We start from the raw sequence: 27,893 nt of genomic DNA, 5'->3' as shown, positions 1-27,893 counted from the left end.
ATTTACCACTTGTAACAAAATGAAAATGATAGTCAAAGGCACAAAACTGTTTACTTATAATAAAGTCACAAGTGTACTGCATTTTGTACTGGCTTATTATAAATCATACTATGTATATGGCAAGTGACAACAGATAAAGGACTGGTGAAAAATGGATGAATCACAAACACAAATGACTTTTTTTTCAATTAAAACGTTTTATTTCTCTCAAGTTTTAATAGTCAAAATGGCTTTTTTCTTCTTTTTCTTCTTCTTTTCTTTAAATCTGTCTGTAGCATCCATGAAGAACACAGTTTCAGCTGAATGTTCTATATCCCGCTGTAGAAATTGAAGCCCAGTAAGATTAAATCCTACACAGTCCTGAAAGTTTCAAAATATACCAGCCATTGTTGAGATTAAACTAGCTGGCTTTAATGTTATACAAGGGATGTTCAGTATTAGAAATAGTCCTAAATATAAAACCTCTCTATGTATATTTATGAAACTATACCAACAGAAAATACAAAACGAGTAACATTTTTGGCGCCAAATATGACGTCATGTTATTATCAAGATTTTACGTTTTCATAAAGCTGCAGCTCGTTGATAAATTGAAAAAACTTGTAGCTATAGATTATTGTTGCATCAACACTTAACCATATGAAAAGTTTGAAAGAATTTGAATCATTTTAGGTAGTAGTTGGAAGTTTTTTACAGGGGTAAAGCTTTGTTTGTTTGTTTGTTTCATTTTACGCCTTTTCCCAACAGTATTTGAAGCTTCAGGTTAAATGGATATTTTTGGAAATTACCACTCCACCTATTGTAAAGGCAACTCTTTTAACCTCATTAAATTTCCTTAAGTAAAATAACTAACTGTAAACTAATTTCCCTTGTCTTTACTTCGAAATTAATTCCTGCTTAATAACGAAGAACATAAAACAAATTCATTTATCATATGCACATATTGGAGCATTATTTGTTAATACTGGATTAAGTGAAATAGAGTTCATGTTTTATCCATGTTTTTTTTTATACATGTAATTAATTTCCTGAAATTTAATGAATATTTCATTTCAAACAATGTTTATTTCAAATAAGTGTATAATTCAATTTCTAATTATTTTTCATTTTCTTTAAATTTAATTTTAATCTGTTTTAAGCTTTATCTTCATAAAATCCATAAAATACATACCCTAAGAGAGTTAAGTTTTTCTATTGTGATCTTGCGTAATCTATCTACTACTGGTAATAACTCCTGACAAGCTGTTATTTGACCATGATGTACTCTGAAAAATAGAAATACAATATATTGTGTTGACTTAAAGGTTCTTTGAGTCTCAGAAATTTGCTTTTTTCTTTCTGAGGAAAGGGAAAACATGTGTTTCATAATGTTGCAATACATAGTTAAGGTATGTAAGACGTATACCATCTTTTTTCCTGTATAAAATAATTGTTCATGCAGAATAAAAAAACAACATCAAATGCTTAACAAAGGAACAAACATTTATTTTGCTTCACAAAAAATCACATCTATAACAATTACATCCGGTATACAGTCTAATCAAATGTAACCATTTTGTTATGTGAAGGTCAATACGCATATATCTCATAAACAAAGTGTGTTAAACAGCATCAAGTTTGCATACAGAGTCTATGTTACAAAACTATATAACCTTCACTTACCTAAGTAAAAAGAAAAGACATCTACACATGAGCTCTATATCCCAGTTGTTAGTTATAAATTCCTCCAGCAACTTCAGTAAACCTATCACATACTGGAATGGTAGTACTAGCAGTGCTTCTTCTAATTCACTGTAACACAATTCAAACTGTAACATTTCTATCTCTTAACTCATGAATTCAGTCTGGTCAGACTGCATAAAGGTATATGACTGTTACATTTATCACCTGTTATTTCTACCACTATCAATCAAGTTACTGTCAATAATTTTATATTTTTATTGTTCCTAATACAGCAAGAATGCACATTAATCAACTCATTTCTTTAATTTCTTTTATCAACATCATAATTTTCAACATTTGATACATTTTTAAGTAACAAGAGGACTTTTAAATATAAGACAAGATGTCTTTAGATTTCATAAAAAATGAAAACATCTATGACATTTATTTGTACCTGCAAAATTATGTTTTTTGCAGCTTTTATATATCAACTGAATTGTAGAAATTATACAAAAGATTAGATTGTTAATTTTAAGTGTTAAGCTTCTTGATCAAGGAAGCAATGGCTTGCCCTCCCCCCCCCCACAGGGTTTGAACCCACACAGCCAACAATCCTAGTCTAATGTGTTAACAGCTGGACCACACTGTCAAGTTTTTGCAAACACTAAAAGTTTGCTATATTAAATGTGACAATATTAATCATATTAAGAATTTTTTTAAGTCATTGTAAAGATCCTACAGTTTTTGGGGGCATAAGAAATTTTATAACTTGCATTATCTTTTGCTAACAGAATTAATCAAAATAAGCCTGCAATTTCAACTTTAATTCTTTCAAGGTGTGGCGGAGTGATCCTGAAGGAATCAACAATTTAGCAGAAATTGGTAGCTATGTCTGTAAATGGTGTGTTACTAGTCAGTAACTTGGAACTGTATATCATTAAAACCACACCAGTTTAAGTTATTTAAACACCAGTTTAAGTTATTTAACATTATATTCACATGCAAAAAATGGAATTATAAAACATTTACTATACCTAGACTTCACCTTTTTGATGACCATAAGAACATATTTTTCTGGTGTGCTTACATTGAATGCAATCATAAGTGGGTTGGGCTCTGGTTCTTGTTTCTGAAATATAACAATTTAATTAATTTAAGCACAGACATGCCTTGAACTGGAACTCAGCAACTTTTTCCATTGCATGCTGAATAGCTTCCTCACAATGGAAATCTAAAATATTCCTAACAGATCTCTAATCAGAAGTGTGACACAACACAAGAATTTCAAAGTCAGTATACACAAACACACAGTCACCACAGAGTTTTCTCAAATGATATAAGAACTGTTTATGAACATTCTTTACATACATTGTATATATTAGTATTAATTATTGAAATAGTTTGCTACAGGTTCAATAATAATATAAATGTATATCTAATTATTAGATATATATTATTATTGAACCTGTAGCAAACTAGTTCAATAATTGAAAAAAATGCAATTAGGTGACCAACGTTTCGAAAATCCTAAAAGCATTTAAGCATTATTTTGTTCTTTCCCAATAGAAAAAGTAAACATGTCTACCATCCTACCTAAAGTTAAATATTTGGAAAGTGCTGTGTTAAACAAACTTGAAGAAGCCTTTGGTCTTACCTTTGTCCTTGATTGCTGGCACTCAAGTCTATAAATAGACCATTTATATTTCTCCTCTTTGTATAATTCTATAGCTTCCATTATTTTCTCAGCCTTAAATAAATAAATAAAAACATATCCGTTATACATGCACAATGTTCAAAAAGAAACATCTGGCAGGAGAGGTTTTAAGGAGAAGAAAGCTGTTGTAAAACACAAATATCTATCAGCCTACATCTATTTACAGTAGTAAATTTACAGTAGTGGTGATTTATGTTTGTTTGTTTGGCATCAACACAGTCATATGGCATTGAAACAGGAAAGATGATTTTGACTAAAGTCGGGTGTTACAATCTTCAAAGCAACACCAGGGGTAAAAATCACAACACCTGCTGGAGCTTAGAGATGCATTGACTCAAGTTATTCAAATCCATTTAGTCGCCTCGTACGATCACACAGGGATAAACGTTGGCTTAAATTCCTATGACTCAACCATTAAATACAACTCTTCAGTCAAAAAAGGATAAAAATTTTGTGAATTTAAATGATTTTACCTTTAAGGTCAACAATACATTGCATGAAATTGTATGAAATTGTTTGAATACATTGTATGAAATTGGCATAGATGATATCACATCCAAAAATGAGAAACAGACAGATAGAAAAATATAAATGCAATATTTACAATGTCTTATCTATTAAGAAGTGACCTTTTTTCAAATATAATCTGTTAAAAAGACTACTGGTACAATGGCATAATGACAAAACTTACAGCTTTTACAGTCTCTACTGACTTCTTCCCTGCTAGACCTGTCTCTTTATTTGTTTCCCCTGGAACCTACAATATATACATAAAAAATATTAGTCTGAAGCTGGTAAGGAAAAAACGTTTGATGCTTACATTAACAAGTCTCAAGTCCTTTGACTGAACATCAGTACTGGTGTTGTATGATTAAACATTGTAGTGACACTATAAGAGCTTGAACCCTAAATCTCTGGCTTGAGGGGAATACACCACTACAACTACTTAGACCATTACAAAGAATTATAATTATACAAAAATGACTGCGAGTAGTTCATCACCATAAAAACTTTTATGTCAAATTTCATATATGAGCTGTGTCATGACAAAACCAACATTATAGGTTTGCGACCAGCATGGATCCAGACCAGCCTGCACATCCACGCAGTCTGATCAGGATCAATTGCAGTTCGCTTAGCAACTCTATTACAAGTAGAAAAACTGACAGCGAACAGCATGGATCCTGATCAGACTGCACGGATGCGCAGGCTGGTCTGGATCCATGTTGGTCGCAAACCCATTATGTTGGTTTTGTTGTGATGCGGCTCATATGTTTAGTGCCTGTTTAACGGAATTTTAACAACAAGAAAGATATCGCCTAAACCTTCTCCGTGTTTTCTGCAAGCCTATGACTGTTATTCTTCCTTAATTAAGTCACTTAAAACAGTGGTTAAAGACTATAGTACAAGATCTGTTCTTGTCAACTAAATTGATAAAAGTAAAATAAATTAATTTTGATGTGCTTTTTTTACATGAACTTATAACCATTGATAAATAGATGAGTTAATTGTATAAATTAAAATGTCAAGTGTTTACAACAATATTATATCACTTACCACTGCTTCACCACCCTGACCAACAGAATCTTCAAACTCCTTCTCACGCTCCTTTATAAAACATAAATAAATGTTCACAATTCAATGATTCTACTAAAACAAACATAAAATATAAACAACAAGCAATTATCATAGTATTGCAAGCAGTCCCCTACCGGTTAGAACCCCAGCAACATTCTGATTTCAATTTTACCAGTGAATGAATGACATGAATGAACTTAAATCTTTTGAGTTCTAAGTTTGTCTATTTCACAGTAATGTGTTAAGTTTCCTGCCTAGTAAGGCAATTATGTTTATACAACCTTGTCATATTATTACGATGTGGGATTTTAAAGTAAATGCTATAATAAATGAAGAAGTTGGAGTAAAAAATGCCAATTTCTCGAAAAAAATCTAAGTTCAAGGGGGACATAATTCTGGAAATAGTCTTGCTAGAGTATTTAACCTTCTCAAAAATGTTGAGTGATAATAAGAAACATATATATGCAGTTTGAAGTAGATACATTAGGAAATAACGAAGTTATTTAAAAAAGACAACATTTTTTTTCATAAAAATTCTAAGTTCAAGGGAGGTTATACTGATAAATTTTGTGCTGGAGTTGTAAACCTTGTCACATATGATGTGGTTGATGACCAGAAACTTATATTTAAAGTTTGAAGTAAACACCTTAAGAAATAAAGAACTTATAGTGAATAAGCTGAAAAAAATAAATCAGAAATCTTGAAATCCAGGCTATTTGTTGCCATAGCAACCAGAATTTTCAACATAGGAAGAAAAGAAAAAGATGTGCATAATCTGCAGACTGCCATCTACCCATATGTTATGTTTCATAAAAATATTTTCAGTACTTTGTGAGTTATCACTTGATCCAGTTTATGTGTTAAATTTGCCATATTTTCAGACTATTTGTTGCAATAGCAACCATAATTTTCAACATAGGAAGAAAAGAAAAAGACGTGCATAATCTCCATACTGCCATCTATCCATATATCAAGTTTCATAAAAATATTTTCAGTATTTTTTGCGTTATCGCGGGATCCAGTTTTGTGGACGGACGGACTGATGGACAGACAGACGGACGGACAGACAGACGGACGGACGGAGGGTAAACCTAAAGTCCCCTCTGGTTAAACCGATAGGGGACTAATAAGATAACTCCTTATTACTTGTATTAAAAGCTGCTGAAAGTGCTAAAAATTGTTTGGAAAGTCTTTTATAAGAAAGTCATGTTGGTTAAATAGAGAATGGTTTTACAATTGAAAATATATGAATACAATAACAGGTGCTATTTTAAGCACACCATAAAGAACCATGCAAAGACATTTGATTGGATATATTAGGGTTAGTTTACATTTATGCATGTATGCTTAAAACTATTTGTAAAGGGGCATTTAACTTGTCAAAATTCTTTATAACTTACAAACTGTCATTAATTTGTGAGGTAATTTTCATCATTTGATGCTTTTACTTAATATTTAAAAACTATATTTTACATATGATCATGGTCAGTCTACTTATTGTATCATAGTTTTGGGACCTTTCTGTGGAAAATGTGTCAGAGTTAAATCATATACATATACATGCACAGTGCGTTAACTGGAGTGCACGTATTAGTTACCTGCAAAGCAGAGCATGTCCATTGATTGGTTCATTTTGTCTGGGGTTTACTTATTGTGACGGAAGACAAAGGGAAAGTTACAGAAATATCATATTCAGATGCTCGTTCATTGGTTAATTTTTCACGGGGTCTATATTGTGACACAGGGAATGTGTTTTTTATGTTTGACTATCATACAAAAGATAAAGAACATCAAAACACTCGGCAATCTGATTAATACTCGGGGGGCTACGCCCCCTCGTACAAATCAGATAGCCTCGTGTTTCGATGCTCTTTCTATTACATATAATAAGATGGTTTGTTGCATATATAACAATATATATAACATATATAACTTACCATTTCTCTTTCCTCCTGTAGAATTAACGGTTCATGTGTTTTCTGCCAGAGTCTGAGGGACTTGTCATGTGAACCACTGGCTAGCACATTACCACTGGGGCTCACACTTAAACACCAAACCTCTGCATGATGACTCTAATAAACAACAACAATTACCAGAGCTTTACAAATGTGAACTGTATATTTTATATACATGTATCATAGTATTTGGGGTGTTGTTAAATAAATAATCTGGAATTTCTCCAAAGAAATGGAAACAGAAAGATACATGAAAATTGCGGACTCCATTTGAATCTGTGTGTTTATCAGGGATAATGGTAAAGTGCAACATCCCTCAGAGGTCATGATACTGATACTGTACAGGTCATAATGCAACCTTCAAGCTTTACTGGTGGAGAGTACCTTAAGTACCCTCTTTGATCATTATTTCAGGGAAGAACTGGCACCCAAGTAGAACCACTGGTCTTCTACATGTGATATAAAAAGCTCCAAAGTCCATGGCAGGATTTGAGCCTTATGAAGTGAGAGGCATATTATTTGAAGTCAGCAGCTTTTAATTCTCAATCACAGAGACCCTGTTATTTTATATGAATATAAAAATATGAGCTGCGTCATGACAAAAGCAACGTAACACATTTGCGACCAGCATGGATCCAGACCAGCCTGCGCATCCGCGCATACATCAGGATCCATGCTGTTCACTTACAAACCCTATTACAAGTAGATATACTGATAGCGAACAGCATGGATCCTGATCAGTCTGCGCGGATGCGCAGGCTGGTCTGGATCCATGCTGGTCGCAAACGCACTATGTTGGTTTTGTCATATATATAAACAGTTATCTATTGAGTACTTACTTTCTGACATACAAATGATATCCTTATACTTATTTATCATAAATGTACAATAAAACATGAGATTTTGTTTCAGAAATTTCTACCTACCTCTAAAGTAGTTATATGTTCAAAATTATCAGCATCCCACTGTTTTATTTTCCTATCTTTACCACCAGTGAAGAACATATGAGTTTTAGCAATGAACTGTAGGCACATTATACTGAAATTAAAATACATGTTATAACAAATTAAATCTGAATACAATGGTTTTCGGGAAAAAACATTTTGAAGTTTGTAAGTAATAGCTTTAAGGCACAATATGCATCAAAAACAAATTTTTACTTCTTTATTATGGGCTAACATGAATTTTATAATGTTTAAATAATGGTTTTAGAGAATGTTTGATGGTTTTTACCCGAAGAATGGAAATAATTTGTCATGAAAGTAGCTACAAATTACATACAAAATACTCATTCACTATAACTGTACTTATTGCCAAAAAAGAAAGAATTGAAAAATATTGTTTTGGTTATTGGCCAATGAGTAATCTTTTAGATACTATAAAAAGTACACCAAAATTGGAAGCTTTTGAGAATTGAAATTAAAAGCATTTCTGAGGCATAATGGGCTTTAACACTTCTCTCTACAGACATTTCTGTTTGTGACATAACTCTTATCCTGCTGAATTGTATACTTTGAATTAGAAACAGTCAGTCTATTAGTAATTCCAGGTAGTTCTATATCAAAACAATAATAAGATCAAACAAAATCTGTCAAAATACCAATAAACAGTATAGTCTTAAAGCCAGGCTCTATACTGGTTGCAAAAGTAAATTTACTGGAATAAAATTCACAAACGAATCAACCTGAATCTTTCCCAGAATAAATCAATGGTAACAATGTTATATAGATTTTCCTACAATACATATATAAAGAGTATGGCTAACTCAATTATACTATAATACACTCTTAAAAGTACATAGCAGCATGGACTTATAACCCTTGTATAAATTAAATTTCTGGGCACTGGGTGCACATATAAAAGTAAATTATCAGTACAAGAGTAAAAACATTACAGCATATCAAGCTTGGAACCAGGCATCTTTAAAAAGCTATTGATTTTTTTATTAACAAACAAATCTGCTGGTTCCGTTACCTGTCATCATGAGCAAAGATAGATTTATGGCAGTCACCAAAGTCTAGACCCCATATTTTCACATTTCTGTCAGCCGAGCCAGACACCAGCAGAGTACTGTCAGCTGAGATGTCCATACATAACACTGGTAATTTATGACCATAGAGGGACAGGAAAAACTGAAAATATTGGAGAAAACAGTAGGTATAATATAATGTTAATATCACTGAATCATTTAAATCCTCTTTACTTTACATCATCATCACTCAGCTCTGTTAAAATAACTTTTCACAATTTCCTACATAACAATATGTACAAAAAAGTTCAAATGCATTGAAATATACAAATTATTTGAGCTGCGTCACGACAAAACTAACATAATGGGTTTGCGATCAGCATGGATCCAGACCAGCCTGCGCATCCGCGCAGTTTGATCAGGATCCATGCTGTTCGCTATCAGTTTCTCTACTTGTTATAGGGTTTGTAAGCGAACAGCATTGATCCTGATCAGACTGCGCTGATGCACAGGCTGGTCTGGATCCATGCTGGTCGCAAACGCATTACGTTTGTTTTGTCATGATGCGGCTCATTTAAACTATCAAAATTATATTTCTACGCTGTTTAACAGCAAAATTATGTAAAATTGCATTCAGACACTCTCTTCAAACCTGTTTCTGCACTAGAATATATATTTTTATTCAATACTAATATCACACTCATTAGAAATCAGTTATGATGTAAATTAAAAAAGAAAACTAACCAAGTTCTTATTTTGCATTGATTATGCTTCAATTAAAAAACATAACATAACAATGTCCCTTTATCAAAATTTATACTTTATATATTTTAATATATCCATCAAAAAAGCAAATTAAATGTACACATAGAGACACCTTTTACAGTGCTATCTCATCTTAAGTGTATCCATAAAGAAACATTAACAGTCCTATCTTGCCCTAAGTGTATCCATAAAGAAAACTTGAACATTGCTATCTCACCTTAAGTGTATCCATAAAGAAAAAGTTAACAGTCCTATCTCACCTTAAGTGTATCCATAAAGAAAACTATAACAGTCCTATCTCACCTTAAGTGTATCCATAAAGAAAACTTTAACAGTGCTATCTCACCTTTAATGTATCCATAAAGAAAACTTGAACAGTGCTATCTCAACTTAAGTGTATCCATAAAGAAAAAGTTAACAGTCCTATCTCACCTTAAGTGTATCCATAAAGAAAACTTGAACAGTGCTATCTCACCTTAAGTGTATCCATAAAGAAAACTTCAACAGTGCTATCTCACCTTAGGTGTATCCATAAAGAAAACTTGAACAGTGCTATCTCACCTTAAGTGTATCCATAAAGAAAACTTCAACAGTGCTATCTCACCTTAGGTGTATCCATAAAGAAAACTTTAACAGTGCTATCTCACCTTTAGTGTATCCATAAAGAAAACTATAACAGTCCTATCTCACCTTAAGTGTATCCATAAAGAAACATTAACAGTCCTATCTTGCCCTAAGTGTATCCATAAAGAAAACTTGAACAGTGCTATCTCACCTTAAGTGTATCCATAAAGAAAAAATTAACAGTCCTATCTCACCTTAAGTGTATCCATAAAGAAAACTATAACAGTCCTATCTCGAATTAAGTGTATCCATAAAGAAAACTTGAACAGTGCTATCTCACCTTAAGTGTATCCATAAAGAAAACTTTAACAATGCTATCTCTCCTTAAGTGTATCCATAAAGAAAACTTTAACAGTGCTATCTCACCTTTAATGTATCCATAAAGAAAACTTTAACAGTGCTATCTCACCTTTAATGTATCCATAAAGAAAACTTGAACAGTGCTATCTCACCTTAAGTGTATCCATAAAGAAAACTTTAACAGTGCTATCTCACCTTTAATGTATCCATAAAGAAAACTTTAACAGTGCTATCTCACCTTTAATGTATCCATAAAGAAAACTTTAACAGTGCTATTTTACCTTTAATGTATCCATAAAAAAAACTTTAACAATGCTATCTCACCTTAAGTGTATCCATAAAGAAAACTTTAACAGTGCTATCTCACCTATAATGTATCCATAAAGAAAACTTTAACAGTGCTATCTCACCTTTAATGTATCCATAAAGAAAACTTTAACAGTGCTATCTCACCTTAAGTGTATCCATAAAGAAAACTTTAACAGTGCTATCTCACCTTTAATGTATCCATAAAGAAAACTTTAACAGTGCTATCAAGGAGGGAGACTGCCAGCAATCTCTGATCGGGACTACATTTTACACACAGTACATCTTCATCCATCTGTAGTGTCCGCACATGTTGTAATGTTAACTGTTTACTGAAATATAGAGAAAAAAACACTTTAATTTCAAGTGTAATTAATGTAATTTATTCAAAACCTCGCAATGAAACATAAGGTAGATGGTCCTAGTTTATACTTGCTCTGTTTCTCTAGGCAATAAATTGCCTTGAATATTGTAACAACCTTTATCTAAGGATAATGAATTGCAAATGACACAAATCATGCATATATGTTATAATTAACTATTTATGAAATGAAAAGAATTTCATTATAAAAGTGCAAAATAAAAACATCTTTACATTATTCTCATGTAATTTTTATACTAATACTTAATCAACCTTTAAATGATTCTAATAAAACCATGCCATTTTCAACAAAATTTAACATCAAGTACCATTATTCGGATAAACAGGGGATATTGAATGAGTGTAAGTTTAATAGTGAATTTATTGAACATGTTAAATCATATTATTTTATTTCACAAGTTCAATGAAATTAGTAATGAACTTAAGCAAATATAATATTCTATTTATCACTAAAAGAGAAAAAGTAACATTTTTCATTGACGCGCCTATAGTATATAGCGCTAGCATTAAGCGCATCTAAATGCTATGTTTGTATAAAGCAAATGACGTCACCTAAAAATAATGTGGCCATAAAACCCTTTTTTTGCTAGTGGCAAAAGCAGCAGGGTTTTAAGGTGATAGTAATTTTTTAAAGAGTGAACCAAATTTAAAAGAGAAAAAAATAAAGGACAGTATGGTTTATTTTTTCTCAGACATGGCAAAACCTACCTTTTTTCTGGTTTTTTGTCACAGCACAATTTAAAAAATTCCCAGTTTTTTACCTTTTTTATCCCCCCCACCAGACACTATACCTCTCTGAAATAGATTACAAATGTCATTTTATAAAGTGAACAGTTTCTCATTAAATATAACTCAAACTACATACAGAAATGCTTACAATGCTTTTAAAATGGTACAGTTACACTATGCTCCTGTCGGCCACTGCAATCATAATTCCAACCACTGTGTAATAAAGGGAATAAACTTGATATCACATACAGGCATTGGCTAGGCAAACATGAGAGACTGTTATTACTGTGAATGACAAGCGAGAATTTTGTCATGGCAGCCACAGTGTGGATTAGGAACATAATAGGTTCCAGGAAAAAATGCTGCAAGATGTGGCAAACTTGTAGATTTATCCATAGAAGACCTTGAAAAAACTTTAAAACATTAAAACCTGGATGAAGAAATGACAAATATCAAAATACATCAGACAAGGAGACAACATACATGCATCCCTGGTAGACCAAGGCCTGAACCTCAGTGAAAAAATCATAAGTGCCTGGCAGGATTTGAATCCACAACCTTAAGGGGCAAGTGGTTTGAAGTCAATGACCTTAACCACTTAGCCATGTTTACTTATCCAGTGATATATAAATATATGATCTAACCTTATCTGGTGTCATACATATAGACCAGTGATATATAAATATATGATCTAACCTTATCTGGTGTCATACATATAGACCAGTGATATATAAATATATGGTCTAACCTTATCTGGTGTCATACATATAGACCAGTGATATATAAATATATGGTCTAACCTTATCTGGTGTCATACATATAGACCAGTGATATATAAATATATGGTCTAACCTTATCTGGTGTCATACATATAGACCAGTGATATATAAATATATGATCTAACCTTATCTGGTGTCATACATATAGACAGTGATTATATAAATATATGATCTAACCTTATCTAGTGTCATACATATAGACCAGTGATATATAAAATATATGATCTAACCTTATCTGGTGTCATACATATAGACCAGTGATATATAAATATATGATCTAACCTTATCTGGTGTCATACATATAGACCAGAGTGAGCCTCCGTGAGCATCCACTTCTTCCAGCAATGATCCACTACCAATGTCAAATATTTGTAGTTTCCCACTCTGTAACCATAGTAATACAGTTTCAAGAAATAGAAACATAATGATAAACAGATCATCCTCTTGCTGATTTATTATGTTGTCTTTTCTCTCTTTCTCGAACGAATTTTATTTACATAGTTGTATTAACAAGCTACATTATAATGACGAAATGTTATAAGGCAAAAGACCCTAACATATTCAAATTAGAGCTTATAATAAATTTCTGTAGGTGATGCCATAAAAAAGATACAAGGAAAACAAGGCATATCAGCAGGCAACAGGTTCCATTTTTCTCAGTGTTATAGTTTGTATAATAAAACCAGACAAAAAATGGCCAAAACTTTACAATAATTAATTTCCAATGATTTGCCATTTTGAAATGGCTTTACATTTTGAGAGTATAAAGATATACCCAGTTTAATGTGATAAGCTTTAAAAGATAATGATAAAGTTGACCTTAACAAAATGATTAACCAATGCCACCCAATGGGTTATGACAATAGTTTGAGCTATGAATCAACTGTTTTTTCCCTTTTTTACTCAACTCAATTCAAACAAAAACTCCTTTATAACTGTAACTATTAAATATGTCAAAGGAACCGTATGTTTTCCTCCAAGATAAATTACTTTTGAATTTTACTTCTAAGATATCATTATCAATTTCCATTAGATAAAATTGTAAATCCTTATATATCCTTGGAGATATTTGTTTTTTTCTAAAACAGAATCATAGACAAATCACCATATAAATGAGATCATTTTTTAAATATTACAGTTACCATTTTTAACAAATGATTAAGTATATAAATTTACCTTTGTACCAAGGATTATATGCCTGTCACCAGGAGCAAACATGGAACATAAGGCATAATCACATGGCATAGTTCTAATACACTGTAATGAAGCCCTGAAATAACATTAAACATTAGGCATGATCTATCACATATCAATCTTCTACGCACAAATCTATTGTTATTTACACTACATTTCAAAAACAGATTTTTTTTATAAATCTTTTTAGTCACATAGATAGTTATGCACTCATATGCTGACTTTTCTTTTTCACCAATGGAGGCTGAAAAAAAGGACCCTATATTAAAACTGGCAACTTTATTTAACCAGTGACCCTCATCCTAAAGAAATTCACTGTTTAAAGCATGATTTATCTTGACAATGCATCTGAAGTTAGTAACCACATCAAATTGGCAATGGAAGCCTGCCATAAAACTAATTAATTAAATCACAATTTAAAGAATGAAATTAAACAACATTTCACCTGTTCCAGACTTTCACAGACTCGGCACTTGCCGTCATCAATGCCGTATTGTCAGAACTAAAGCTGATAGTTCTAACGTCACTCTGGTGTCCATGTTGACTTAACACACCTATACCTGATGCCGGATTCTTCTGGTCATTGATATCTATTGCACAGTAGCCAAATGTATTGTTGTTAAACAGTGTCAACACCTGAAATATAGATTATATAATTTATAAAGAATATCTAGTTCAATCAATGTTAGACATCAATACTTTTTGATATGTTTTGGCTAAAATATTTGGCAAAAATCAAAAGGCATTCCACCCTTCTTGGAGATTTATATTTTTTCCCCACTAATTTTTCATTTATGTCTTTCCATGATAATTTTTATTTACAATTTAACATTAAATATTTAATAAAACCTTTCAAATATGATATATTATTGTACTTGGTTTACTTTTAAAAGATAAACTTTCATAAAATGATATATAAATAGCAACATTGCCCTCTATAGCTGATACCCACAACTTTTTCCCGCCTATTGAAAAAGACCTTTTCTCTACTATAGTGAATAACATTGTTCTTGGAAATGGCCTTAAGTTCCAAGTTCTACCTTTAAAATTTTAATAAGGATGATATGTTGTCTTCTTTTGTAACTTTTCAAAACATAAAGGATTGTTCGAAATAATTACCTTTACTGTACTGTTAGAACTATGCATGATATCAGCTGATGCTATTTTTGCCGCCATTTTTACTGCTGCCACTTTACTTATCTCATCCTCCAGCTTTAACTCAACATTTATACCGCTCTCCTCAATGCTTTCCCTATCAAACAATAAATACTGACTATAAATACAATATAGTGATAATAGGAGTATCTTGATCTGGTACTTGTGTTTCACCTGAGAGGGTTTTGCTAGGATAGGATCTCGTGAGGTGCAAATATAATACCCATTGTTTTTTGGTCAGCATGTTTGGGTATGTGATACAAAGCATTAAATGTAGAAAAATATTAACAACTATTTAAACAAGAGCTGTCACAGGAGACAGCGAAGCTCGACTAATAAAATACTGGACGCAGTAAGGAGGACAAAACTATGAAAGAAAAATCAATTGTGTATAATTATGTATTAAGTTATAGTAAAAAAAATAATATTTGTTAACATAAATTCCAAGATCAAGGGAATAATTCTAGTAGAAATAGTCATGCTTGAGTTATGGACCTTGTCACACAACATTTGGTAATGATAAGAAATATATATTTGAAGTTTGAAGTAGATACCTAAAAAGTAAAGAAGTTATTATATTTCTTAAAGAAAATCCTAAGTTCAAAGAGAGATAAATGTGTAAATATTGCTTCAAGAGTTATGAAACATTGTCACATAAAATGTAATTGATGACAAGGAATAAGAATTTGGAAGTTTTGAGGTAAATACCTTTAAAAATAAAAAAGTTATAATAAAAAATAACATTTTTCTAGTAAAAACATCTAAGTTTAGGGGAGATATTCTTGCAATATTGGTGCAAGAGTTATGAACCTTGTCACATAAGATGTGGATGATGATAACATAAATATATTTGAAGTATGAAGTTGGATCCCTTTAGAAATAAATAAGTAACAGTAAAAAAATAATATTTTTTATGGAAAATTCTAAGTTCAAAGGGAGATAAATCTGAAAATATTGGTGCTAGAGTTTTTGAACCTTGTCACATAAGATGGGATGATGATAACGTAAATATATTTGAAGTATGAGGTTGATCCCTTAAGAAATAAAGAAGAAACAGTAAGAAATAGTACTTTTTGAGGAAAATTCTAAGTTCAAGGGGAGATAAATCTGAAAATATTGGTGCTAGAGTAATGAACCTTGTCACATAAGATGGGGATGATGATAAGGTACATATATTTGAAGTATGAGGTTGATCCCTTAAGAAATAAAGAAGAAACAGTAAAAAATAGTATTTTTTAAGGAAAATTCTAAGTTCAAGGGGAGATAAATCTGAAAATATTGGTGCTAGAGTTATGAACCTTGTCACATAAGATGTGGTTGATGATAAGGAACATATATTTGAAGTTGATACCTTAAGAAATGACAAAGTTATAGTGAAAAATATTTTACTGCACCAAACTTTAATCTAAAATCTGGACGCGGACGCCGGGGCTAGTAGGACAGCTCTCCATATACTTCGTATAGTCGAGCTAAAAATAGTAAATATTTGGACTGGAGAACAACACATTCAAACACCTGGTTATGTTTAGACTTTATTGAAATTACTAGCCTCAGAATATACTAAAGATCTTTTATGCTGAGCAATGTATCATATCTCAGGGAAAGACTTGCTTACATTTACAGTTTTATGAAAGGATTTTTTTCTATGAATGATCTGAACCAGTCTCAACTAAATTTCTTTACGAGTAAACTTGCTGCCAGTTTTACATGACAGGATGATTTATTTGTGATATTTTGAAAACAATAATGAAAGTAATGGCAAATGTTATCAGGACATTAATGCAAACCAATGAAAAGTTGGCTGACTTTAACATGCTCTGTGTCTGATTATAATTATTCATTGTTTTTCTCTTCCACAGAGTTTTAAGTTACTCAGACACCATAAAGGTTATAATATAGGTGACCTTTCACCTTGACTAGTGCTGGTTAGAACCACTGACTATCCAAAAGAATACCATGTCCCTGGCAGGATTCAAACCAACAGTTGTGTATGAGTGGCAAGTGATTTTAAGTCAAAAGGAACAAAATAGAATTTTGATGTTATTTAGCAGATATTAAACAGGTTAAATACAGTCGGCATCGTACTTGCGTCCACCTTTATTAAGCGACTTTTTTATTAAGCGGCCACATAAAATCCCTCCCGATGATTTTTACTATTTAATTTAATTCCATTAAACGACTATTTTATATCGCGGCCAGCGGCCACTGAATGTCGGCCCAAATGTACAAAATTAAGTGATAAGGTATCTATTAAACGGCCGTGACGAACAATCGTCCCTGCGGGCATTCTCACCTGTGTAATTGAGCGCGTAGGTTAGATGTTGTACAAGCAAACAAACGAAATATTTTTCATGGTCATTGTCACAAATAATTTATCTCGTCGTTTAAAAACGAAAATGAATAACAATTGCAATCGTTTTCAAAAATCGGATTTTCCGATCGTAATATTTATTGTGAAATATTTTGTCAGAGCAAATAACGTATCACAACACCGCATTTGCATAGTTTGTCATGTCCTCAGAGTGACCTCCCTTATCGAAAATGACGTCGGATCGAGCGAAAAAAAGATAGACAACTAATAAGACCGGATAAATTGTATGAGGAAATCGTGCATGGAATTGAGTCTGAGTAAATAGCAAATGTCATCGATTGTAGTCGAAATAAAATAGTGAACGTAGTGGACTAAACATTACAGAACCGAGCCTTTCATTGATGATGGTGTAGGTGCTCCGCTGATGCTTAATAAAATACACGTAGTATCCAATTAAATATGACCCTTCGACAAAAAAGACAAAAACATCCTAGAAATCGGGGTAGTGTGAAAACTAATTGTTGAAAAAATCAAGAAGTTTAAAACTCATTGCATAAAAAATTATCTGGAGCTCTGGCTGACGATTCTAAAGTATGTTCAGCAGAAGATGTGTATGAACATATTAAAAATATAAGACAATATGCTTTGTTTCATGGTCAAAATAACCTGTTGACAGTATTATGAGCGTAGATCACATTTGTACACAAATTTCTACTAAAAAACAAAAACAAACAATATTGATGACTTTTTTTTAAAAAAGGCATAAATGTAATTATAAAACTGTAATACATACATAATATTGTAAAGTTTTTGTTTTTATAAAAAAAGATGTTATTATATCTATGACTTGTAATAAAAAGTCTCGAATTTTCCAGAATTCTATTGAGAGACCACTTTATTAAGAGACCACTTTTTGGCAGTCCCTTGAGTGGTCTCTTAATACAATGTCGACTGTAGTGTCCTTGGTTAATGTATAAAGGAAATGATGCATGAAATCCATCACTTAAATAATAAATTTTAATAAATTTTAAATATACACAATACAAAATGAACATGAATAATTTGAAATACCCAGCCTTTTTCTTTTCCTTTTTAAGTCGTTTTGAAAGTCTTTTCTTTAAATCATTTTCACCAGGCAGCTTAAAAACTTCCAACATTCTATCATTTCCCTAGAAATATAAAGTATTAACCAAAGATATACAGGTTTACTTAGAAAAATTGACGATACATAACATTAAATCAGTCTTACAAGCTTCTGAATCAAATAAAATCTTAAAGATGAAATTATTCTTATTTGAATTTTTAATATATTATTATAAATATTTAAATGTAACATATGACATAAAGACATTTTGAATGTTGTAGACTTACGTGACATATTAGTGTCGTCTGCTGCAGATCGGTTGCCATGGAGATTAGTCTATCTCTACCAGACCTCATTACTGATCCCATTTTCTTACATTCTATCAGATTCTAAAATAAATAGAAAAAATCTTTTATAAACCTATATAAACATACAAATTTATAATAAAACAATTTTGATTTCCTTAATATGATTAAAAAATCGCCACAGTTAAAGATAAGTTCATATGGACATATAGATATTACATGTCTGACTTTACACCTTTATCGGTTGAGGAGAACCAATATCAGGTCCCTCTGCACATTGTTTCAGGCAAGATAAAATAACTTGGGGAAAACCACGACCATCTGAAAGCTAGCTTGATAGCATTCTTCTATACAAAAAATTGACCATTAGATTTGTTCATGACAATCTCGGACATTGAGTCTAATGGTCATTTGTCTCTCACCTCTGTTTCAGAAATCATGTGGCATTAGTAGTTTGCCACTTGCCGAGAAATTGGTAATGACTGATTAGTAATCGGAGAAATTCAACTAGGTGGATCCACCACTGTGTTATGACCAAATCTTGTAAAACACGAGATAAAAACAAAACAAACTGTGATAAAGTTTATGATCATTAAAAGAAATTAAAGATTAAAAGGCAAGTTTATAACAAATGGGGTCTAAATTTACAATTTGTTACAACTTGGGTCTTCTGTAAAATTTGTAACAGTTGATTGTATGTTTCTACTTGGAGCACTAATAGAGGGTACTTGCCCAATTAGTTAAAAATTTGGGGAAGGGTTTTACACTTGGGGTCAAAACCAAATTTTTCAAAAGTTTTAAAAATTTTTAACCATTTTCCCTTTTTCCTTTTTCAGTTAATTTTTTAAAAACAGGGCAGAAAATTTTAAATTTTTTTTGTTTGGCAGGTTTCTGAAAAAAATAAATGCCCTTTAAATTTAAAAATTTACAGATATTATAAAATATTGAAATACATTTGCCTTGGGCGAGGATGTTTTATAAAAATTACGTTTTAAAAATTTTACCTTGTCTTTTTTAAAAAAAAATTTCTAAAGGATTTTTCCCAATGTATTTTTAAATTTTAAAAATTAAATGTTTTTAAACCAAATAAAAATTCCCCTTGTTGCTGAAATTTTTTGGGTTATTTTTACAAATAATTAAAACCTTGTACGAAGGAAAATATCGGGGAAAAATTTAAATTTGGGTATACAAGTGAAAATACATAAAGTCCCGGGTTTTTATTTTAGGGGTATACCCAGTAAAAAACAAGGGTATATGGGACAAAATAATGACAATTTTGTAACTAGTTTAAAGGGTCCTTAACAAAGAATATCTTTAAAAACCATTTAGTACTCTTTACAACAAATCTTAAAATCAGATAAGGATAGCCATAATAGTTTGTAGGTCAGTAATTTAACTCAATACCTCCTTGCCTATACTTAATGACCAAATACCATCCTTGCAATTACATGAAGGTAGTTCACAGAAACATATCAATCATGTTCAAAGCATTTAGCAGTAATTCTTGATTTCTGCAAATTCTAATGTAAAAGGAACCATCCCATATATACTTCTATGAACATATTAAGTATCTTACTAATAAATTTCATTGATAAAGAAAACAAGTATCTTTATACATACTAGTTGGTCAGTGTATGTGATATCCCATACTCTAAGTTCACTGTCAGCAGATCCTGTCACTAATCTTGTATCATTTCTCAACAAAACAAAATCATACACCTGAAATAATACATTGTCAACCTTATCAACAACAAAAAAAATGTCCTTTTCGTTATTGTATTCAAGCTGTGTGAGAATATGTTTATTTAATTGTATCATAGAGTAAATTGCCTTACTTTCTTGTATAGGAATACTTTCTGAAAATTTCACAGCATTACAATAAAATAATCATAACAGAATTTAAATGCTGTTTCTAAGGAAAAGAGGACAATATTACCTCACTTCTGTGCTCTACCAATGTCTTAAAACAATGTTGAGTATCTAGATCCCAAAACTTCACAAATGTGTCTTTAGAACTGAAATATTAAAATCCATGAAAGGTGGACATATATAATTATAGATTGTGTAGGAGTGCAAATCAACCTTGAATGCTATGAATACAACTTCTTGCAATGTCATCATAGAATATGCTCTTTGACTCAATGATCAAATTTTGAACAGGATCACATCAAGATAATTTCTAATGAGTACCACTATAGATCTCGCTGGTTTAGGAGAAGTCACTCTCAATATTTACTTCTGACTACTATATTGTTCATTTGACAGGAAATATTTTATATAAATTTTTACCTTTTCTAAAGGACCAGATAAGGATCATTCCTTTACCACTTCATCAAAATTGCCGAATAGGTTTATAAATGAGAGTGCTGTTTAAATTAAAGTAATAATTTACATAAAACAAAAGCTGCTAATCAAAATACTTCATCTGAAGTAAGGTTAACAAAAGTACATTTCTCCTCTGGCCCATTTTACTTTCATTGTCCAGCCAGGACTTTACATAATACATGCATATAATGGATATTATTATGATATTATTTCCCCCTAAAACTCTTGAAACAACTGTATATTTCTCAAAGTTAAATGAACATGCTCAAAAGTTTTCAAGCAAGCAGTCATACTGTATTATTGACATCACCATGTTTCAGAATCTGCAACAAAAAGAAACATATTAACCATAACTACTCTTTTCATATCTGTAAGTTGTATTATTACCTGGTAATAAGAATATTTCTGTCTTTGAGAAAATATGCCTGAGTTACTGCCCCTTTATGCCCCTTCATTCTGTATAATCCACACTCATTCACGATGTCCCAAACAATTACATCAGTATCCTACAATGTTAATAAAGTCACAATTTATGATTTAATAAGCAATATATTTCATCTATAATACGAATTATCATACAAATTCATGTAATTGAGTTATTTAGATACTTTATGACAGCCAATCATGATACCCAATCATAATCTTACTGATTTAAATGCTATTACAATCTAAGACTCTACTTATTTGCTTTACTTATCAATTATTGTATTCAGACAGATAAGTTTACCTCACTGAACTAGACATCATTGGTGGACAACCAATCAGTAAAGGTTAATGCAAGAAATCTTGTTACTAATTATTCAATACATTGTCCAATTAATAAAACCGTAATCAGAAATTGTTCGATGGAAGGATAAAAGGAAGGGAAGGACAAACAGGCAACTGATATGATTTTTAATGTGTAAAGTATACCCAACCAACATTCAATAGGAATTAAATCAGGCTTGAAAGTTTCTCAAGTGGGATTTGAGTAGCAAAATTGCCCTACAGCCTATTCAGTGTCTGTGCGGGGACCGTGCCACTTGCAAGTTGATAACTAACATAACCATTCAGTAATATATATGGGGTAATTGATCATACGTTTATAAAACCATGGATATCCTAAGAGTCCTTATAGCTGTCACATAATATGTTTTAATTGTTTCATAATATGCCACTATCCTAGACATGAAGATTATGGCATGATATATTATGCAGCTTCTGCACTGCGCTATTCAAACTATGGTTTGAACAACTGCACATCAATCAAAATGTAAACTTGCATTACCTTTCCACCAGACACAAGTCTGAGTCCCTGGTGATCATACTGTAAAGCTGTCACAGCTGATTTATGCCCACTGAATGTGATTGTTTTCTCCCCATTCTGTAAATTAAACACACAAACTTTCCCGTCATTGTAGCCTACAGCTAGATGCTGTTTGTCTGGCGATCCTGCTAATTTAGTTACCTCATGTCTCTCTCCTTTTAATGTGAAAAACTGAAACATAGAAAATAGGAAATAAATATCTTCATAACATATTCCAACATTTTATTTGTGATTCTTTAAACACCAAAACATGAGCTGATAAATCTAATGACTTTATAAGCTGAACTCTTCATAAGCTATGCTTCATAATGCTCTTTACATATGGTATTATATTTAAAACTGAATTCAATTATGATTGACCATTTAAATGTATTACAGCAACTAAACTGTGACGTGTCACTATATCTGTCAAGTATATTAACAACAAGACATTCATCTTTATATCTAAAACATGATTACTCCGTAAATAGCTAGTCTATTGCTGCTCATCTATTCTTACATTTAAGGAAAGAAAAAACAAAAATGTATGAAAAATAGACATAGTACTGTAACCATAACTTTTATCAAGACAATGCCAAATCATTTTCTGGAATCCTGCTAGTGTTCAAGGTATTATTAAAATGACAAAAAATAAGGGATATTTAACATTGATTTTAGCCAGGCTCATCTCTTTGATGGTGATTTGACTTCAGTTCCAATTATTAGAAACTTACTTCACTGTTCTTTTTACAAGAAACTTAATTATTTTAAACTTACTTCATTGTTATTTTTACAAGAAACTAACCTTATCTCCAGTACGTATATCCCACACTATGACATCTTCACAAGCACCTGTTGCACAGTATTTACCCTGGCTCCCGGCAGTATTCAGGAAAACAATGTTCGACTTATTTCCAGCTATTACCCCAAATACTTCAGCAGAGGCATAGCGAAGATATTGTTTTGTTAATCCCATGATATTATCTCATCTTATTCTACAAAATTGTAATATAAGAAGTTTAATAACATTATTATGAACACATTTTTCATTAATTAGGATATCTGTGGAAAAATTTAACTCGTAAAAAGGTAAGCAGTATGTTTGATTTGAATGCTCTCATTCAAACAAACATCTAGTCCATATCTTGGTTACTGATAAAATATATATAAATATGAAAATATTAATTTAATAATACTGACACAGTTATTCAAAAGGTAAAAATGTGAGTGAAATTTTATCAAGTCATTACACTGGTTTCGGTTGATAAAGTTCACGCCTGATAAATTGCATATTAAAATGAATGCAGGAATTTCAGTTTTTTCTGTGACATCATGAAATGGAGTCAGCAGCAAACTAGGATAGCTAGAAAAAACAAAAAAAAATCATGATTTATTCCTACATAGGTATGCGATTTAAAAAAGTAATTGCTGGTATTTGATGCATTCGAAATGGCCTGATAGATTATTTTATTTTGATCCATTGTTTTGTTGATTTGTCAGTGGTAAATTATGTTGGGGCAGACTTCCTGAAAGTCTGAAAAAAAGTGTCTACATTCTGCATGACAAAACCTTGAATTTTGTCAGACGGACAAAAAATCTGTCAGACCGACACATTTACAGAAATATGAAGACAAGCAAGGTATTAAACAACATTTTCCCTTTATTTCAATGATCTTTAAATTGAACTCAATCCCTTTGATACATTATTTAAGTTTAAAAGATCATCTGAAAGTCTAAACATTTATCATCCTTATCAGAATCTGCATCCTTTATTGCACATGATGTTGACTTCCATGTAAAATTAAACATATGATAATTCAGGATCTTCTACAGCAGTAACATGAAAATTTGAACATCCAGTTTAATATTTAAATGTATTATTTCTTTTTTTTTGTGTGTTTTTCAACATACTGGCCCCTATACTGTACAGGAGGAACAGCGAATTTCGTTTTTTATATTGTCATTCCCTTGCTTCCATTGGCTTGTGTTTTTTTTTTCATACTTTTATCTTTTCGTTTCTTTCTGACCATGTTTATTTTCTCTCTTTTTCCCATAACACTTCAAACATGCCATGTTTACTGTGTCCTGTAACTGCTGATTGTACAGCTATCGGCCATGGGTCTATTTCACGATATTGACCAAGGAAAATAATTTTATGTAAGTTAATGCGGTTCTCAAGAGTTATCTCGCTAGCATCAAGCAAGGAATTCGTCAATATTAGTCTCCCTTTGGGCTGAAGAAAATTATCATAACGTCTGACCGACTTCAGCTTAAAAATAGTCGGAACATGTAAAAATATGTCGGTCATGCATGTCGGTACGCCGGCTTTCAGGTCCAGATCAGGACAGGAGGATAAATGTTAAGATTTTCAGGATGATCTTTTAAACTTAAATAAACTGATGCTGTTTAACAGGGATTGAGTTTAATTTGAAGATAATTGAAATACAGGGTAAATGCTGCTTAATATCTTACTTGTTTTCATATTGTTGTAAGGAAGTGGCTAGCCGTACGGGCCCGTACGGCTAGCCAAAAGTTCTAGCCGTACGTGAGTCACGTACGACTAGCCTGGACACACTGTATTGGCTAGCCGTACGGCACTTTTCAAAAATATATGGAAGTCGAAAATGCATATGTTATTTTGTGTCTTTAAACGACGATTTTAATCAAATCTCCGCATTTGTCCTAGTTTGTTCACTTTAATAAAGATGCTCCGCAATTTTGCAAAAAAAAATGAATACGAGTAAGCGTTGTATAATCTATCTTAATAAAATTAAGTGTCAAAGTTGCATGTTATAACGTCCTTAATTTTCATGCTTATGATTTGTATGAAAGATGAATTGTTAAATCTGTTAATTAAGCACATGGATCGAATAAATAATGATCGGAGGGGAATAAATAAATAAAAAGAATATTAGAAAAAACGATGAAAAGGAAAAATAATTTAATAATGCAAACTTTCCTTAATGATGGACGATGGACAAACTTCTATACCGACGGTAATTGACGCAATTATCAGAACCCAACAACAATTATTTTCGGTGTTTTTTTTTTTTTTTCAATTTAAAAATTAAACATAATGAAACAAAAAAGGATTATTATCAAAATTTTGTAAACTATTTCAATTGGTGTTATTTAACTGCAACCAATCGCTTTTTTTTTCTCGACGTCTTGAGATGACAAAGTACATTCTTTACTATAGTCAACGCGTCGATTAATCTCTAAAAAGTAAACATTCTTGACTAAAATTCTCGCGTTAAGTCATGATTAATTAACATATGCACTTCCGCCTTCCATATATTTTTGAAAAGTGCCGTACGGCTAGCCAATACAGTGTGTCCTGGCTAGTCGTACGTGACTCACGTACGGCTAGAACTTTTGGCTAGCCGTACGGGCCCGTACGGCTAGCCACTTCCTTGTTGTAAATGTGTCAGTCTGGCAGATTTTTTTGTAGGTCTCACTGTCTGTCTGACAATTTTTTCTGACTTTCAGGAAATCTGGCTTCAGACAGATTTTTAAGTCTAACCCCAGATCGCGTACAAGCTTTTAAATGCTCAAAGCCAAGGTGAATCGACACATATTTTTTTTTTCTTTTTGTACGAAACTAGTTTTGTCCGACTACAGAATCCAAGTTTTCGTCTTCACAACTAGGGGAAATAAATATTTTTCACATAAACTTTAAAACTTACCGGAATATATAATTTGGTAATTAAAAGGATTGAAATGATGTTTAGATGAAAAACAATTAAAAGAAAATCAGCAAGAAAATCCCGAAAATCACATGTTTCCGGTGTAAACAAAATTTAATTAGCGAAATGACTATCAAAAGCGGAAAGGTTAACTAAATCCGGGGGTCTCACTAAAAAGCGTCCCAAAGAAATTTAGCGTCCCGAAGCGTCCTGAAGCGTCCCCGAAGCATTATTGTTAATTTAAACAGCCAGAAGGGTTATATTTATTGTAAATGAGCTATATTATTATGTCCTGAGGTATTTATGGTAGAAAAAAATAATCTTAATTAACATTTTTTCTATTTATTTACCATTTCGTATTTGCAACAGCATGGATCCTGATCAGACTGCGCGGTCTGGATCCATGCTAGACGCAAACCCATTATGTTGGCTTTGTCGTGACACGGCTCAGTTTTATGACTGTTGGTGCAAATTAAAAACCAACAAAAATGTATCATGTTTTTGTTGTAAATATGCATACTGGAATGTATATATTGAATCAATTTTGAAAACTTTATTACACTTTTTTTCGAATCTGATAAGAAGGGAATATGTAGGGAATAAGCTGAATTCAAACAGCCGGGCCAAGCTCATTATTATACTTGATGACATTTTTTTATTGATTAGTATATACACGATATCCAATCTGTTGAAGCAATCAAGTTAAACCACATATGGTGATGTATATGTCTTATGATGCTCTTACTAGATACGCTGTAAAACAGCTTTATGTTAACATTATAGTTTTTGTAGACACAAGCCCGAGATCATTCCTTATTGACTTTATAATTGTACCATTTATTAAAAACATATTTAATTTAACAACTTTTGAACATTAATCTTAGTGATACATCTCTAAATAACTCAATGTATTTGGTTTACAAGCACCTGCTACTCATTTTAACTCTCATGGGAGTCTGTATCTTTTTAACTTGAACAATTCTTGTAATCGTTAATAAACTATTGATTATTGATTACCCACGTACATGTATTTCGAGTTTATTGAACATTTTTTTCCCTAACGTAGTGATTTTCACATGTATATATGTTGTACAAGTTATACGCCACAACGTTTCCCCATTGCAATATCATAGAGTAAAGGTGTGTAGCGTAATGGTAAGGGTGTTCAGATTAAGAAATTGCAATTGGTCTGTAGTGTTCTTCTTTAATTGCGCAAACTTTGACTAGCTAGATTACATCTTCCCAAATTTTGAGTTCATTTTTTTTTGCTGAAATGTTTACTTTATATTATCATGTAAGTGGTTCATATTCTCTTTTATAAACATTATTATTTATCATCACATAGTTTTAAACTTTATTGTTTGGTGTTCATTGTTTTGAGAAAAAAAAAACCTCTCCAACAAAAAATAATGTTTCGCCATTGATTCAAGCGAATCGTGAGAAGAAGTTGGCATTTTATAGTCGAGAATACCATGATGTGGAACTGGGAATGGTATCTAAACACTAGCGATATTACATACAAAAATGTGTAACACACTTGCTTGACATCAAGTAAGACCGCTGAGTTGCAAAAAAAAAAAGTGTGCACTTGTTTACAGGGAAATTTTGTAAACTAAGCATGTTTGGTATCAAAATTTGTAGAAATATTCACTACACGATGGTTTTCATACAATTGAAATTTGATACATGTAATCATCAAGACTTTGATTACAGCTGAGAGGTGAAACACTAAAAGTTCCTTTTTATTTATTTGCGCTTTTTTGCCTTTGGATTATTGAATATTTG

General features: G+C 31.8%; 1 protein-coding gene across 1 annotated transcript; it reads right to left on the bottom strand.

Moving 5' to 3' along the window:
• Window positions 1-173: 173 nt before the first annotated feature.
• LOC132726107 (WD repeat-containing protein 3-like) lies at window positions 174-26,266 on the bottom strand. Its single transcript, XM_060711375.1, has 24 exons — window positions 26,109-26,266; window positions 23,228-23,417; window positions 22,405-22,614; window positions 21,525-21,643; window positions 20,749-20,827; window positions 20,433-20,531; window positions 18,795-18,896; window positions 18,495-18,592; window positions 15,077-15,209; window positions 14,403-14,593; window positions 13,940-14,033; window positions 13,046-13,147; window positions 12,017-12,050; window positions 11,064-11,227; window positions 8,884-9,041; window positions 7,836-7,947; window positions 6,892-7,026; window positions 4,934-4,984; window positions 4,068-4,133; window positions 3,317-3,409; window positions 2,697-2,791; window positions 1,663-1,791; window positions 1,172-1,265; window positions 174-360 (listed from the first exon to the last, which is right to left on the bottom strand). The coding sequence occupies exons 2-24, from the start codon at window positions 23,396-23,398 to the stop codon at window positions 208-210; spliced, it is 2,682 nt and encodes an 893-aa protein (XP_060567358.1). The 5' UTR covers window positions 23,399-23,417; window positions 26,109-26,266; the 3' UTR covers window positions 174-207.
• Window positions 26,267-27,893: the final 1,627 nt, after the last annotated feature.

Source organism: Ruditapes philippinarum, unplaced genomic scaffold, assembly GCF_026571515.1.
Source record: "Ruditapes philippinarum isolate M1 unplaced genomic scaffold, ASM2657151v2 ctg1742_1_1_1_1, whole genome shotgun sequence".
Lineage (NCBI taxonomy): Eukaryota > Metazoa > Mollusca > Bivalvia > Venerida > Veneridae > Ruditapes > Ruditapes philippinarum.
Note: the sequence above shows the minus strand (reverse complement) of the source record. Positions and strands in the feature narration are given on the sequence as shown.